The 17,494-nt window shown below is 41.8% G+C and overlaps 1 protein-coding gene across 8 annotated transcripts in view; it reads right to left on the bottom strand.

Annotated features, from left to right (window-relative positions):
- Positions 1-2,055: 2,055 nt before the first annotated feature.
- pitpnm2 (phosphatidylinositol transfer protein, membrane-associated 2) overlaps positions 2,056-17,494 on the bottom strand; it is a 474,817-nt gene continuing 459,378 nt past the window's right edge. For all 8 annotated transcript variants that reach the window (XM_072587642.1, XM_072587647.1, XM_072587648.1 and 5 more), the window contains 4 exons: positions 14,817-14,966; positions 7,665-7,848; positions 7,357-7,485; positions 2,056-6,360 (listed from right to left, as the gene is read on the bottom strand). In XM_072587642.1, coding sequence (XP_072443743.1) covers positions 6,037-6,360; positions 7,357-7,485; positions 7,665-7,848; positions 14,817-14,966 — 787 coding nt within the window. In that variant the 3' untranslated portion in view covers positions 2,056-6,036. The remainder of the gene's footprint in view (positions 6,361-7,356; positions 7,486-7,664; positions 7,849-14,816; positions 14,967-17,494) is intronic.

Raw genomic sequence — 17,494 nt, 5'->3', positions numbered from 1 at the left:
TGACTGGCAGATAGGAGGCTTTTAAAAGTGTGATATCAAGAGTCCAGGGACAGTACGTTAGGATGAAGGGAGAAGCTGGCAGGTTTAGGGATCCCTGTCTGACGAGAGATATTGAGGTTCCTGATGAAGGGCTCTTGCCCAAAACGTCGATTTTTCCTGCTCCTCGGATGCTGCCTGACCAGCTGTGCATTTCCAACACCACTCTAATCTCCAGCATCTGCAGTCCTCACTTTTGCCAAGAGATATTGAGGCTCTGGTCAGGAAAAAGAAGGTGGCATACATTGGGTTTAAGCTGTCGGGCTCAAGTGAATCCCGAGATGACTAAAAAAGTGTGGGAGCATGCTTAAGACGGAAATCACAAGGGCAAAAAGAGGGTATGAGATGGATTTGGCAGATAAGGTTAAAGATAGTCCCAAGAGGTTTTGTAGCTATATTAAACCTAAAACAGTCCCCTTAAAGATCAGCATGGCCATCTATGTGTGGAGCTATAGGAGATGGGGGAGATTTTTAATGAATATTTCTCCTCTGTTTACTGAGGAAAGAATCATGGATGCTAAGGAAAAACTGTAAAACAAGTGGTAATGTTTTGGACTGCATACATATTACCAGAGAGGAGGTGTTTGCAGCCTTAAAGATCATTAAGTTGGCTAAATCCCCATCTTATGGGCTTGATCACATTCAACCTCGGACATTGTGTGAGGCTAGGGAAGAAATTACAGAGACCCTTGCAGAGATTTTTGCTTCATCTTTAGCCACTGGTGAAGTTCCAGACAGGGAACTGGGCAGAGGATTGGCAAATGCAATTCCATACAGGTTTGTGACTGTAGCACTTTGGAAATTCAAACCAAGGTAGGACTTAATACAGTAAATAGTAAGGTGCTGAGGAGTGTTGTGGAACAGAGGGACCAAGGAGTATAAGTTCATAGTTCGTTGAAACCAGTGTCACAGGTAGACAAGATGGTGAAGAAGGCATTTAGCATGTTGCCGTGCATCAGTTGGGGCACTGAGTATTGGAGTTGGATATTATGTTACGGTTGTATAAATCGTTGATAAGGCCACATGCAGAGTATTGTGTATAGTTTTGGTCACCTTGATACAGGAAAGACATAGTTAAACTGGAAAGAATGTAAAAAGATTTACGAGCATATTGCCAGGATCGGACTTTATTCCTTGGAATGTTGGAGAATGAGGGGTGACCTTACTGAGGTGTGTAAAATCATGAGGGGCACAGATAGGATGAATACATGTTTTCATTTCCCCATCTCTGTGAAAAAGGCTATAAGAGGGTATAGGTTTAAGGTGAGGGGAAAGATTTAAGAAGGTCCTGAGGGACAACTTCTTCACACAGTGATGCATATTTGGAATGGGCTGCCAGAGAAAGTGCTTGAGGCAGGTACAATAGCAACATTGGAAAACCATTTGGATAGGAAGGGTTGAGAGAGATATGGATCAAATGTGCACAATTGGAACTAGCTGAGTGGGCATCATGGTCAGCATGGACCAGTTTGGGCCAAAGGGCCTGTTTCTATACTCTATGACTCTATAACAATAAGTAAATTATTCTGATGCTCAAATAAATGTCAGTCAACACTGAATACCTAACTGCATTTTTCAAACCTATGCTTTACCCTTTGATTAACCCTCAGTGTCAATCACAACTTTACATGACCTGAAATCAAAATATCAGTGTAATAACCAGGCTTTATAATTTGGAATTATCTCAGACAATCTTGTGGAAAAGTTTATGTGCTATAATTTGTGTCAATAGCCAGAATTAAAAAGTGGTACTTCCACGTAACTGCATTGACTAAGAGTGCAGTGAAATTCAATGGGTCTTGCAATAATAAAGTTCTGAAGAAGGGTCACTGGACCCAAAACATTAATTCTGATTTCTCTCCACAGATACTGCTAGACCTGCTGAGATTTTCCAACAATTCCTGTTTTTGTTTCAATTTTCAGCATCCACCAGTTCTTTCGTTTTTTTTTACTTTCTGAGAATATGTTGGTCAATAGGCCCACACTGAAATCAGAAGCAATAAATGCAACACAAAGAAATTTAATGCTGTCCCAATTTCATTTAATCCATATAACATACAATTACGCACAAAAGCACACCTAGGCATAACAATGCATGACAACAGCCAGAAGTAGAAATTTGTGCAAGTGTGGAGTGTTTACATACAAGTGAACAGATTGTAAAAGGTCTCTCTACCCACAATGAACTAAAATCTAAGGAATGGAGACCAATGGCAGCAGCTTAAATCTAATATAGTCTTTAGTTAATTTGGGGTGTTCAGCTATTTAACAGATTGAACAAGTTTTCAGTTGTGTATTTAACTTGTGTTTATATGTAACATTTCTATAAACAAAATATAACAAACACTTCTGAATAAAAAATTACTGTCAAAGTTATCAATATATCCATGGATTTTGCACAGAACAGTGATGTGAGGCTTCAGCAGCTAATGCTTAAATGCAGCAAGTTGTCTTACCTTTCATCAGCAAGATGACCAAGTGTTCACATGCTTGTGAAGGGCGCGGCTGGATTTATTGGTGACCCTTAAGTGAGTTATACAGAGTACTAGAAATCTGTACCATTGTGTTTGTCTACTATGCGTTGCTCAGGATTGCGAGAGATTTCTTCTGAGCTTTGGCCAGAAACCTACTGCTATAGGATTGCTGCATTTGATTTTACTCTAAGGAAATCAGTCTGAGACAAAAATAAATGTCAGTCAACACTGAATAGCTAACTGCATTATTAAAGCAAGTGCCTGACCCTGTGATTAATCCTTGATGTCAATTACAATTTTACTTGGCTCAAATCAAAATATCAGCGTAATAAATAGGATTTGGAATTATTTCAGAAAATCTGGTGGAAAATATGTGTTATAATTTGTGTCAATATGCAGAGTTACACATTGGCTTCTGCATTGTGTGGGAGTGCTGAGAAATTCAATTGATTTTAATTGATGCAAAGGCTGTTGATCTGCTCGTAACACTACAATTGCCTCTTGTATCTCGTATGCGAGATGGTGGAGATCTGAATTTGCATCTCTGATGGGTTTACAGCTAGGGCACATCCATTACCTTGTACAGTTTTAATAGAGACTCAGGGCAGACTTCAGAACCCAGTTGTTTAACACTCGAAAGATCGTACATGTAATGGTGACACCATGAGATCAGTGTCTGCCTTGTAGGGAAGGGAAGTGAAGAAACTGAAATAAATTCTGATCAGGGCCTCGAGATAGTTCTCTGCTTCAGACTGAAATATAAACACAAAATTTTATTTGGCACTTGCTTCAGCTTTGGGACGAATAGAATTTTGCAGCTTCAAAACAAGGGTCGAACAGATTCAGAATGAAAATATCAACATCTCAAATTATTCAGGGAAAGTAACCAATTACACAATGTGAAATGCATGCATTCAGAAAGGGACATCTTGGCAGCTTTGGCTGCCACATCTACCACATTACATTGTAAGTTCCATTCTTGTATAAAAATCAGGTCCATATTATGAAACTCAAGGGAACTGGTACCTATCTCTGAAACGAGGGAAGAGAATGAATGTTTTAGCCTTCAGTCACCAAAAGGTCACATTTATTCCAGTCCATATGTTACACTGATTGTCAATGCCATGATTACTGATTATGAATAGTGGTTGTATATTGCACTTGTGCAATGGCAGTAAAATTCTTCTTGGTCCATAAAATAATTTTATATATAATGTTCAAAACAAAATTCAAACTTTCAAATATTAATAAATTCTGAAGGATTTGTCACCTCCTGCAATTTATCTACACAAATAAATACCTCTTGCCTTATTTAGACCTACATTTACAGATCTTGCTTTACATTATCTACACACATATTGTTACAGAACATTTCCAACATCCCCCTATCTAGTGCATCTGTTATATGGTTTATCTTCCTTTCTTGTGTGCTAAGTTTTAGGATTTGCTAAAAATCTTCTCAGCTCCAATTGCCTTTTAATGAGATACTAGATCAACGTGGATGGTTGTACGCAGCAGCATCCAATACTAAATAAATGGACAAACCTTTCAGTAACAGGAAAACATTACTTATTAATCCACCTGGAACAGTTCCTAATTTAAGTGGAAATACATGCAGTTATCTCGATTTGGAAGAACACAGTGTTGTAATACAGAATGGTGCAAATGAGTCCTGCGCACAATTAGGTCCCTTCCCTCCCCAACACATTATAAAGTTTAGGAAGGAAAGTTCCATCAAACTCAGTTACCTCCTGGAGGCTGGTTTTAAAGAAGCACAGCTACAAAGATACCAACAATAATTTATATTCTGGACAAATTATCAGGAATTGGGAATTTACTCACTTCAAAAGTGATCTTTTTGGAAAGATGCATTCAATCTCATTACCTGTAGAGAAACAGTCCATCTTTGTTGTGAGGAACACTGAAGTTAGTTCCTTCTTCTTTAAAGTAAAATTGAGAGTCAGGTGTTTTCAAAGACTGGACAGAGGTTAATGGCTCTCGGTTCTGTCTCCAAGCCTCACCCCAACACAAATAATTCACACACGAAAATGTGACAACACCAACCCTAATCATTCAAGCTTTTGTTATCGGAAGCACATGGGTTGTCCTACATTTAAGAACCTGATTTCAACAAATGATTTGTGCTAACTGTGTTAAAAACCTGTAGCAATGCAGAACTCATTCGTTCCTGATGTATATTTCCTATACATGTAAGCATCACTGGTACTTAGGAGTAGCTTTCTTGAGTCAGTTCTCATAAAACCAAGGTATTTGTCACACACTTGTCAGATAATGTAACGATGTGAACATGAAAAAAGTCTTATTTAATGAACAGATGGAAGCTTAAAAGAACTGTCAACTTAGTATCTTTGTTCACATCTTCTGTTAATACTTTCTTTAACCTATTGCCACCTGGCACGGTAATTAGGAGATAATGCATCTACTCATTTCCGACCCTCTGGGTCAGCACACACTTAACAAATAACCATCATTTAAACCCTAAAGACCAACACTTGAATTTTCATTACACTTTTAGTCACATCTGCTGCACTCTTCCTCCTGCCTCAAATGGGAATTACAGTCTAGGCTCGAGTTAGATTCTCATCTCCTCCATGTAGCAGTGATGCAAATTCAACTGACAACAGACTTTTAAACTAATTCACAGAAACAGATCATCACAGAACCACCAACATTGATTTCATTTATCAAATGTTTGGCAAGAGATCTAATTTACAATTCACTTTTCATCACTGCAAAAATGGATTCTGTTCCTTTGGATGCTACTACATTTCTTATTATCATTCAACAAACCAAGTTCTTCTTAAACATGGCTAACATTTCCACGTGGATGATTCTAATCTGCAATTTCAGGCAATTTGGCAAGATGCCTTGGATTGAATCCTCACAAGTTTACAATCCACACACAAGATTACTCTGATATTAATGTGAAGGTCCTATCATGCACTACGAGGGATGGTGCAGTGACAAACGACAGTAACAGAATTCCAATCTAAAGTTAATCAGTGCAAAAACTGAGGTTTTACAGTATCGAGCTAATAAAGCTAAACTGCATGAAAAATAACAGCTAATCTTACATGATGTTCTTGCTGAATTTCAAGAAAATATATGGGAAATGTCTGGTTAGCAACAGAAACCTAGTGAACTAACATACTATAAGTTATTGTGGATAGGAGGCATGGATATTTACAGTAGTCATTGCCAAACCCTGAATAGAAAAGATGCAGAATTAAGCAGGGTCTAAAAGTCTGAACTATGTCTCTATGACTAAGAGAAGGTTAACTTTATAGCTAGTGTTCCCAATGCAACACTGCATTGTTAAGGCCTGCAGTTCACACTAAACACAATGAGTTTACATCTTCAGTATCTTTTTGTTAGCACCATGGTACCCATTTCACCCGCAGTGCTTGCTTCAATGCTCATGTCAGCAGCAGATATTTCATTTGTTATGCTGACCCATTTCCCTGAAGCCGTCTTGCTATCTCTTCCCAGTGTCTTGCCCCTTCTGTTAAACACCAGATTCCAGTTTTGATATGCCAGTGCGACCCCAGCATCCTGCAGTGATGCTCATGCTCCTTTGACTACGCTCCTTGTCTCGATCCCGCTCACTGTCAGACTGGCTGTGTGTCCGCTCAGGCTTTGGAGCTGTGGATGCCGTTTGGTGGCTGGAGATAGTGCGCAGCAAATGGTTCCGTTTCCTCAGGAAGTCTGTCTGCCCGGGTAACCCGAAGCTGCCCTTGCGCAGTACCATTCTGGAATTACTTTTAGCAGGACCGGATCGATGGCTATACTCCAGCTGAGATAGATGTGCTGCATATCCATCTGATAAAAACTAGAGCACAACACAAAACATCCATCAAGACATACATATGGTTGGGAGTCTTAAGAAAATATAATAATGCAAATTAAATGGCTATAGATCAGAAAATTTCATCTCTTAATAAAAACACCAAGAAGGATATTGCCAGGGTTGGAGGGTTTAAGCTATCGAGAGAGGCTGAATAGGTTCGAGCTATTCCCCTGGAGCATTGGACGCTGAGAGATGACCTTACAGAAGATTGTAAAATTATGAAGGGCATGGATAGGTTAAATCGGCAAGGTCTTTTCCCTGGGTTGAGGAGTATAAAACTAGAGGGCATAGATTTAAGTTGAGAGGGGCAGTTTCTTCATGCAGAGGGTGGTACGTGTATGGAATAAGTGGTGGAGGCTGGTACAATTACAACATTTAAAAGTTAAAAATCACACAACACCAGGTTATAGTCCAACAGGTTTATTTGGAAGCACTAGCTTTTGGAGTGCTGCTCCTACATCACCTGGCATCCCCAGATCATGACCATTTAAAAGGCATCTGGATAGGTATATGAATAGCAAGGGTTCAGAGGGATATAGGCCAAATGCTGGCAAATGGGACTAGATTTATTTGGAATGAGTGGTTGGCACTGATGAGTTGGACTGAAGGGTCTGTTTCTGTGCTGATTATCTCTATGACTGTGGGCCCTGTCTGGTGAATTTTGAAGCTGTCACAGTGCTATTCAAAGAACAGCAGAGGGGTTCTCTTGCTGTCCTGGAAAATATTACTCTCTCAATGAGTGTCATCAAAAGAGAAAAACAATCGTCAGGCCATTTGACCCATTGCTGTACATAAACAAATTGCTCTATTTGTCTCCCAAGTGCTCGGGGACATTGCTGATACATACGAATAAAGTCCTGACTACTGGAGTCCTGAGCTAAAACCAGCCCGTACTTCCAGCTCTATGCCTGTGACTGTTATAACCTATTATAAATAAAACTATCCATTTCAAAATATTTTGACAATGTGAAGCAATACCTGACATTGATGCTGGTACTTTTTAGATGAGCGACCTACAATGTAGATTTGTGATGGTGATAAGCTGAGAGAACTGTAAACCGAAATATCCTTTGTGGATCCATACGCTGCATGAATCTTCATGGACACCTGCAATTTTCAAGAGTATATAGTGGAATTAATACTTGTGGAGACATTGTGTGTTGAAATATTAAATTATTAGTCACAGTTTAATCAAAAACATGTTGAAGAGGGATAAAATTAGAACTGATCATCAATAATTCAAACATTAGATGAGATGCAATAAAACTAAAAAATGAGATGCTTACATCTTGCATGAGGCTGCGAAGAAAATTGGCTTTGTGCCTGAGAGGGTCGTGGACGAGTCCATCACAGAAGGAGACAATTCCATGGGGGAAGTTATGTTGAGCCAGCCAAGCCACTACTCTCTGCTTCTGCATATCGGGACGCCCTGTTACATATATAATGAAGTAGCCAAGATCCTGCCAGTGTCTGTGAACACAACAGCTAATTAAGAATTGCTGTTAAAAGGTTCTATTTTCACAAGTCTCAACACGATCAGTAGTATCCCCTAAACACGAGAGTATGGTGCTGGAAAAGCACAGCAGGTCACAGGAGGCCCAGAACCTGCAGGCCCTTGGCAAAGTGAGAGGGGGAGGTGAAGGGTTCCAGCCATGAGGGCGGTGGGGTTGGTTGGTGCGGGTGTCCTGGAGATGTTCTCAGAAGAACTCTGCAAGTAGGCGTCAGAATGCTTCAGAGAACATCTCCGGGACACCCGCACCAACCAACCCCACTGCCCCATGACCGAACACTTCAACTCCCCCTCCCACTCTGCTGAGGACATGCAGGTCCTGGGCCGCCTCCATCATTGCTCCCTCACCACCCAACGCCTGGAGGAAGAACGCCTCATCTTCCGCCTTGGGACCCCAGGGCATCAATGTGGATTTCACCAGTTTCCTCATTTCCCCTCCCCACCACCTTACCTCAGTCACAACCTTCCAGCTCAGCACCATCCCCAGGACCTGTCCCATCTGTCAATCTTCCTTCCCACCTATCTGCTCCACCCTCCTCTCTGACCTATCACCTTTACCCCCACCTCCATTCGCCTATTGCACTCTCAGCTACCTTCCCCACAGCCCCACCCCCCACATTTATCTCTCCACACCTGAGGCTCCCAGCCTCATTCCTGATGAAGGGCTTTTGCCCAAAACATTGACTTTCCTGCTCCTCGGATGCTGCCTGACCTGCTGTGCTTTTCCTGCACCACACTCTTGACTCTAAACTCCAGCAACTGCAGTCCTCACTTTCGCCTAATTATCCCCTAACTCTCAAGTTGAATTTTCTTTTGATATACAGCCAGTAATTAATTCAGAGTATTGTTCTTTTTTTGCAGAGATGATTTAGAACATTGTTCATTCAGATTTGTGATAATCTCTCATTAATTTATTACGACCTCTCAGTTCAGCTGGGGAAGATATAATACACACAAAGGAGGCCAACAAGAACTTTTATAGCACCTCGAATGAAATAAACATCTACAACTCACATAACAGGAGTGATATCAAACAAACTCTGACACCAAGTTATAGAAGGAGATATGAGGGGAGGTAACATATTTGATGAAAGGCACAGTGGCTTAAGGCAGTGAATAGTGGGGAGGTTTTAGGGAGAGAATCCAGAGTGAGAACCCAGGCAACTGAAGGCATGACCACTAATTAAAACTGGATAAGCATCACATACTCTCCTATACTCCCTGTTACATCTCTGACTCTTTCCTTTCTCAACTTCACTGTTTCCATTTCGGGGGATAATACACCAATATCTAAAATAAACCTACTGACCTCCCACAATTACCTCACACCCTGCTTTTTGTAAGAATTCCATCCGTTCTTCCACATCTGCTCTAATGATGCCACCCACTATCTCATTTCTTCTCAATTGAAGATTTACCCTATTGAATGGTGACTGGACCCTCAGCCAGATCCAACCCATATCCTGCATTTTTGCTCTTCCCCCTCCCTCCCAGGATAATGATAGGGGTTCCCCTTGGCCTCAATTTCCATCCCCTTCCCCTCGTCTCCATGTTCAAAGTATCACCCTCTGCTATTTCTGCCCCCCACACCAAGCAGGATGCCATGACCAAACAACTCTTTCCCTCCCCTGTCAGCATTCGGAGGGAATGTTCCCTCCAGGACACCTTGGTCCATTCCTCCATCACTCCTAAAACTTCCTCCCCCACCCCCCACTTCCTGCGCACTCACAGGAGGTGTAACAGTTGCCCCATTCCTCTCCTCACTGTCCCAGATCCCAAACACACCCTCCAGGTTGAAGCAGTGATTTCCTTTTTCTTCCTCCAATATAGTCGGCTGCTCCCTACGGGGGTCTCCTTTACACTGTAGAGACCAATCACAAACTGGGAGACTGCTTTGTGGAACATCTCTGCTGTCAGTGGGAATGATGCCTTCCATCCCACTCACCCCTCCTCCTGTCAACATCATGAATGGTGACAGAATAACAACTCACTTGGCAGAATTCCAAAAGCATCTTCAATGAAGGAGGAGCCTAGCACTCAGTGCAAAAGGTAAGGCTGAAGCTTTTGGAGCAATGTTCAACCAGAAGTGCTGAATGGATGACCCACTCAGTCATCCCCAGCACTGCAGATACCAGTCTTTAGCTAATTCAATTCACTCCACAAAATGATTGGAGGCATTGGATACTGCAAAGGCTATGGACCCTTACAACATTCTAGCAATAGCACTGAAGACTTGTGCTCCAGAACTCCCATAGCCAAGCTGTTCCAGTAGTTACAACACTGGTATTATCCGACAACTGGAACATTGCCCAGGTATGTCCTGTACACAAGAAGCAGGAAAAATTAAACCTGCTAATTACTGCGCCATTATCCTACTCTTGATCGGAAGTAAAGAGGTAGAAGGTGCTACCAAGCAGCACCTGCTCAGCAATAACCTGCTAGCTCAGTAATACCCAATTGCTGACTGCATTTCAGATCTTTAAAAAAACTTTCCTATATGAGCTCGTGTTTATAAGTACAAGGGTTTGTAAGTCAGAGGATCGTAACTCAGGGGCCCCAGCCACAGTTAAAACATGGAATAGAGAAGTAAATTCCAGAGATAAAGTGAGAGTGACAGCCCTTAACACCAAGGCCACATTTAAACACATGTGGCATCAAGGTGCCCTAGCAAAACCAGAATCAATGGATACTGGGGACAACTTTCCACTGGTTGGAGTCATATCAGACACATAGGCTGTGGTTGTTGGAGGTCAGTCATCACAGCTCCAGGACATCTCTGCAGGAGTTCCTCAGGGTAGTGTCCAAGGCTCAACCATCTTCAGCTGCTTCAGCAATGGCCTTCTCTCCATCATAACGGCAGAAGTGGGGATGTTCGCCGAAGATTGCATAATGTTCACCATTTGTGACTTCTCAGATACTGCAGAGAGATCTAGACAATATCCAGGTTTAGCCTGAAAGGTGGCAAGGGCTTATCCCTGAAATATCAATTCTCCTGCTCCTCGGATGCTGCCTGACCTGCTGTGCATCACCAGCACCACACTCTCGACTCTGATCTCCAGCATCCACAGTCTTCACTTTCTGTTACATTCATGCCACCTTAAATGTGATCTCCAACAAGAGTCAGGTTAACCACCACCCCTTGACATTCAATGGTGTTACCATCATTGAATCCCCATTTCCAAATTCTTGGGGTTACCACTGCAGTGACCATATAAACAAACAGTGGTTACAAGTGCAGGTCAGAAGCTAGGAATCCTGGCAAGTTTCTACAAGATATAAGTCAGGAGTGTGATGGAATACTCCCCACTTGCCTGAATGGGTGAAGTTCCAAAAACACTCAAGAAGCTCAATGCCATCGAGGACAAAGCAGCCCCTGCTTGATTGGTACCACATCCACAAACATCCACTCTCTCCACTACCAATGCTCACTCGCAGCAGCAGCAGCATATACATTCTACAAAGGTCCACAGACAGCACCTTCCAAATGCAAGATCACTTCCATCTAGAAGGACAAGGGCAGCAAATACATGGGAACACCACTCCCTGCAAATTCCCCTCCGAGCCCCTCCCCATCCTGACTTGGAAATATATCACCATTCCTTCACTGTCACTCGGTTAAAATCCTGGAATTCCCTCCCTATGGGCACTGTGGATCAACTTACAGCACATGGACAGCAACAGCTCAAGAAGGCAGCTCACCCCCACCTTCTCAAGGGGCAACTAGAGATGAGCAATAAATGCTAACCCAGCCAGTGATGCCCACATCCCTGAATAAATTTTTTAAAACATCCTGATTATCCTGAACAGTGAGTCAGGCTCGAGAAGCTGGATGGTCCACTCCTGATGGTCTGCTCTAGTTTCATACGTTCTCAGATCTCACTTAATATAACAATTAAGAGTAGCTAGATATTTTAAAAGTGGTTTTTCAAATTGAGTCATGGCCTATTCTACAGGACAAAATATTTATTTTAGGTGTAAAATGACTTTATTAACTTGGCAAAAATCTCTAAATGAATCCAGTTGACCTGCAGCAACCTCTGCCTCATCTCACTGCTGTTTCTTTCAGAGGTTATCTTTCACGAATTCAGATATCATCGGTATCCCATTACCCAGATGTGGCTTCCTTTTTCTTTCCATTGCTCCCACATCCTGTTGAGACTTTGTTGGGTAATTGACATCTTGAATTAAAATGAATCGGCAGTGAATGAGTAGCAAGAATCATCACTGGGTCAGTGACCCCAGTACTCACTGTCACATAATGTGCACGAGTTGGTACTGGTAAATGTGAATCATGTCAACTACTCTCCGATACTTAACCTGGCATTTCAAGCCTGATCATTGTCTGTCTGAGCTCCACAATATTTATCATTGAATGTGCCAAGGCCAGCATCGATTGCCCATCCTTCGTTTCCACTTGGACTGAGCAGCTTGCTAGGGCTATTTCAGAGGAAAGATTAGAGGCTGTGGGTTTGGAGTCACATGGATAACCACGGCAGGTTTCCTTCCCTAAAGGACATCATTGAACCATAAGAGAGTTTACAGCAATCAATAATGGTTAAAGGGTTGCCATTAACCAACTTATAATTTGAGATTCTTTTTAATGAATTCAAATGTCAACATGTGCTTTGATGGGATTCAAACCCCCATTGCCAGGGAATCAGAAACAAAGTTCTGAAGAAGAGTCATTCGACCCAAAACTCTGCTTTCTTTCCACAGATGCTGCCAAACCTACAGAGTTTTTCCAGCAATTTCTATTTCTGTTTTAGACTTCCAGCATTCACAGTTTCTTTGTTTTTCCAAGGAATCAGCCTGAGTATCTGGATTACTAGACCAGTGCCATTAAGACTACTTCACCACCTCCCCAATATTTCATGAATGTCTCACACTATGCTATTGAATATACCAGCTACATAGGAGAAAATGGGAATCAATAAATGAAGAACACCATGATGGTTCTTGGCCCGTGACCTAAATAACCTGGTCAGCACATTGTTCATCAATGCAACTGGGGCTAGGAAGGTTAAATGAAGCAGACAGATTGCACAGATTGGGGCCTGCATTCCCTCAAAAATAGACACTTAAGAGATCTCATCCAAGTATTCACGATGAATTGATAGGGTAGATTGTGAGAAATATGCTTCCAGTAGAAGAGGACCAAACAAGGGAGCAAATGGGACATTTAGTGTATTGCCAGGAAGTACTTTGTCATACAAAGATTCATAGAAATCTGGAACTCTCTCACCTAACATGTTGAGGTTGGGGATTGATGACATTTTGTTAGGTAGTCAAAGGAAAAACTATAGAGCAAAGGTTAGTTAATGAAGTTGAGATATGGGTCAGCTGTGACCTAAACTGACTGGTAAACAGGCTCAAGGAGCAAAGTGGCTTCCTTATGTTTCTGTGTATCTTAATCCTTGTGTGTTTGTTAGTAAAACAGTAAAATGAAAAGCAGAGTGCATTTAATTATTGAATGTTTCGGTTTTTTAGTTACTGAATGTTGAAAGATATTTCTTCAAAAATGTGCATGCATGAAGTATATTCACTTACATTGTGTGGGAGGTATTCATTTCCAAACTAAGTGCATGTTCAAATTTGATTAAAATTCTACTCAGAGGTACAGTAACACAAACCTGGAAGGGGCAAATGCAAGATGTTTGTGCTTAACTACATAAAAATATATGATCAAAATGACATTCATTTTGGAAATACTCAGGTCAGGCAGCTTCTGCAGCCACAGAAACAGAGTTTTGAACAGAAGATGTTCCCAGCTCTGTGTCAGGTTAATTTCCTGATTTCGCTGCTTTGAGAAATTTCCCAAGAGGTTGTCAGGTTGACTGCCAGCTACCCAGAGAGATAGGTCTCCAATTGGTCCAGTTCAGGCTGCAAAAAAAGGCCCAAAGCTGACATTTTATTGATGCCCCAAGCAGCTCTCCAATCCACACAAAGGCCGCTGACTCAACTGAGGCACCTTCCTAGCAGCAGGCCAGTGGGCCATTGGAGTCAGAGGCTCTATATCCCAACAATGTAGGTACAGGGTTGAAAAGCCATAACTCTCTCTGTGACTAGCCCTGTGGAGGCCATTCCCCTCCATTCTAATGTCTCAACTGACTTCAGACCTATTTAGCTGATAAACTCTGTTATGCCTACCAGCCTGCCACCGCAATGTCAGCCTCTCCAGATGGGGCTAAAGGCCTGGTATCACTGTGAGCCCTCTTATTGGGCCTGTTGCCTTTGGCATCTGACCTACTGCAGTGGGCATCACCTCAGGAAAGTTAAATACTGATAACAGGATGCCAATTGGGCCTGATATCAGCAATCTGCCCCTTGTCCAAAATTCCAGAGCAGCTGGTCTGTCCTCAATGTACATCATTCTCTCATTCCTCTCTTTACAGTTCATATTGACCTGCCATATATTTCCAATGTTCCATGTTTCAGATTTATAGCATCTACAGTATTTTATTTATTCTTCATGATCAAATCACGCATTTATTTTTATTCATTCACAGGATGATGAGGTCATTGGCTAGGTCAGTATTGTCCATCCCTAACTGCCCAAAGGGAATTTGAGAGTCAACCACGTTGCTGTGGGTCTGGTCACATGTAGGCCAGACTGGGTAAGGATGGCAGATTTCATTCCCTAAGAAATCAGATGTTTTTTTTCCAACAATCGGCAACAGTTTCACAGTCATCATTAGACTCTTAATCCCAGACTATTTTATTGAATTCAAATTCCACTATCTGCCGACACCTTAGCAAGAACGAACACATTTACAATGTTCAGAACCATAGGTTATTTGATTACAGTTTGCGAGCAGAGTGTTGTAAAATAATTTCATAGCTTTGGGGTCATGCAAACAATATTTCTAACGTTAATGCAGGAACATATACCCACTAAGTGACAGCAAGAACAGAAATTATTGACATTTACCTTACAACATCAACTGCTCCAGCTCTGACCTTGGGATCACTGCCCATAATGGAGACACTGGCTGCAAATGATCCATCAATACTAAACACGACACACTCTGTTCCTTTTGGTAGAACAGTAATGTAGCTATCTCCAGACGTATGATCTCCCCTAGATAAAAGGTATAAGAAAGTCCTATTCACAACCAATCAAAACAAGTTCATACAACAACAGTACTTACAGAATGGCTTTAAATTAATTATTTACAAATTCACCCTCTGTCAAGCAATTCCTATTCAACAAGACTAATTATTCTTGTGCATTTAACATACTTGTCATATTTAATTGTTTAGTTAGTGTTTTGTTAAAACAGTATTAACTGTTTAGCACAATGAAAATATTTCTCCAAGTGTTGTGCTGCCACATACTGTACTGATATTTCAGCCTGGATTCTGGCTTGAATCTGTAAAGTTACAAGCACAGAGATAGGTGTGCTATCACTGAGCAATGGCTGACCCAGTAATGATAGATCAGAAGGTAGAAAATTAGCCCAATAATGCGGGCTAGTGTTGTTGTGCCCAAGGAACTTGTTAAAATTGGCAAATTTTATTTCATATTGAAGGGTTGCTGCTGGCTTTAGAAATCGAGCTGTCATTTCATTAGGACTGGAATGTATTCATAACATTATTTGCTGTGTGATAAAAGATGAATTATTTATATTCATGAATATAATTTTTAGAATGTGAATTTCAAAATAGAGGCAGGTAAGAAATGTTTACTTCTGTGAAGGGCTTTCTTTTAAATAAACAAGGTCAGAGAGTCCTTCCAGAACAGTACCAAAATTGAGCATTTCTCAGAAAGTAGGTGTCTGGAGACCCCTTTGTTATTCACGGGAAGATACTATTTGGTTGGGTTTACGCTAGGCAAACATTTAAGACGACTAGTTACCCATTCAGTTCATAAGAATCTAGGATTCAGGGCAGGACTTATACACTTGACGATATGGTCCTGGGGAATGTTGCTGAACAAAGAGTGCAGGTTCATAGTTCCTTGAAAATGGAGTCTCAGGTACATAGGATAGTGAAGGCGGCATTTGGTATGCTTTCCTTTATTGGTCAGAGTGTTGAGTGCAGGAGTTGTGGCTGTACAGGACATTGGTTAGACCACTGTTGGAATATTGCATGCAATTCTGGTCTCCTTCCTATCAGAAAGATGTTGTGAAACTTGAAAGGGTTCAGAAAAGATTTATAAGGACGTTGAAAGGGTTGGAGGGTTTGAGCTATAGGGAGAGACTGAATAGGCTGGGGCTAATTTCCCTGCAGCATCAGAGGTTGAGAGGTGACCTTATAGAGATTTATAAAATCATGAGGGGCATGGATAGGGTGAATAGCCTAGGTATTTTCCTCGGGTGGGGAGTCCAAAACTAGAGGTCATAGGTTTAAGGTGAGAGGGGTAAAATCTAAAACAAACCTAAGGGGCAACGTTTTCACACCGAGGGTGGTGCGTGTATGGAATGAGCTGCCAGAGAAAGTGGAGGAGGCTGGTACAATTGCAACATTTAAAAAGCATTTGGATGGGTATATGAATAGGAAGGGTTTTAGAGGGATATAGGCCAAATGCTGGCAAATGGGACTAGATTCATTTGAAATATTTAGTTGACATGGACGAGTTGGACTGAAGGATCTGTTCCTAGAACAAAGAAGAAGATTTATAGCCCAGGAACAGGCCCTTCGGCCCTCCATGCCTGAGCTGATCTAAATCTACTGTCTAAACCTAGCGCCCAATTCCTAAGCTTCTGTATCCCTCTGCTCCCCACCTACTCATGCATCTGTCCAGACGCATCTGAAATGAATCCACCGTGCCTGCCTCTACTACCTCTGCTGGCAATGCGTTCCAGGCACCCACCACCCTTTGTGTAAAGTACTTGCTGCGTGTATCCCCCTTAAACTTTCCACCTCTCACCTTGAAAGCGTGACCTCTCGTTATTGAATCCTTCACCCTGGGAAAAAGCTTCTCTCTATCTACCCTGTCTATACCCTTCATGATTTTGTAAACCTCAATCAGGTTCCCCCTCAATCTCCTTTTTTCTAGTGAAAAAAATCCTAACCTACTCAACCTCTCTTCATAGCTAGCACCTTCCATACCAGGCAACATCCTCGTAAACCTTCACTGCACCCTCTCCAAAGCGTCCACATCCTTTTGGTAATGTGGCGACCAGAACTGTATGCAGTATTCTAAACGTGGCCAAACTAACATCATGCACAATTTTAACATGACCTGCCAGCTCTTATACTCAATAGCCCATCTGATGAAGGCAAGCATACGATATGCCTTCTTGACCACTCTATCCACCTGTGCAGCAACCTTCAGGGTACAATGGACCTGGCACTTCCAGATCTCTCTGCCCATCAACTTTTTCCAAGGCTCTTCCGTTTACTGTATAATTTGCTCTAAATTAGACTTCCCAAAATGTACCACCTCATATTTGCCTGGATTGAACTCCATCTGCCACTTCTCCGCCCAACTCTCCAGTCTATCTACATTCTCCTGTATTCTTTGACAGTCCCCTATGCTTTCTGCTACTCCACCAATCTTTGTGTCATTTGCAAACTTGCTGATCATACCAACAGTGCCCTCTTCTAGATCATTTATGTATATCACAAACAACAGTGAACCCAACACTGACCCCTGTGGAACAC

Source organism: Chiloscyllium punctatum, chromosome 17, assembly GCF_047496795.1.
Source record: "Chiloscyllium punctatum isolate Juve2018m chromosome 17, sChiPun1.3, whole genome shotgun sequence".
NCBI classification, from domain to species: domain Eukaryota; kingdom Metazoa; phylum Chordata; class Chondrichthyes; order Orectolobiformes; family Hemiscylliidae; genus Chiloscyllium; species Chiloscyllium punctatum.
This window is presented reverse-complemented; position numbering and strand designations above follow the sequence as displayed.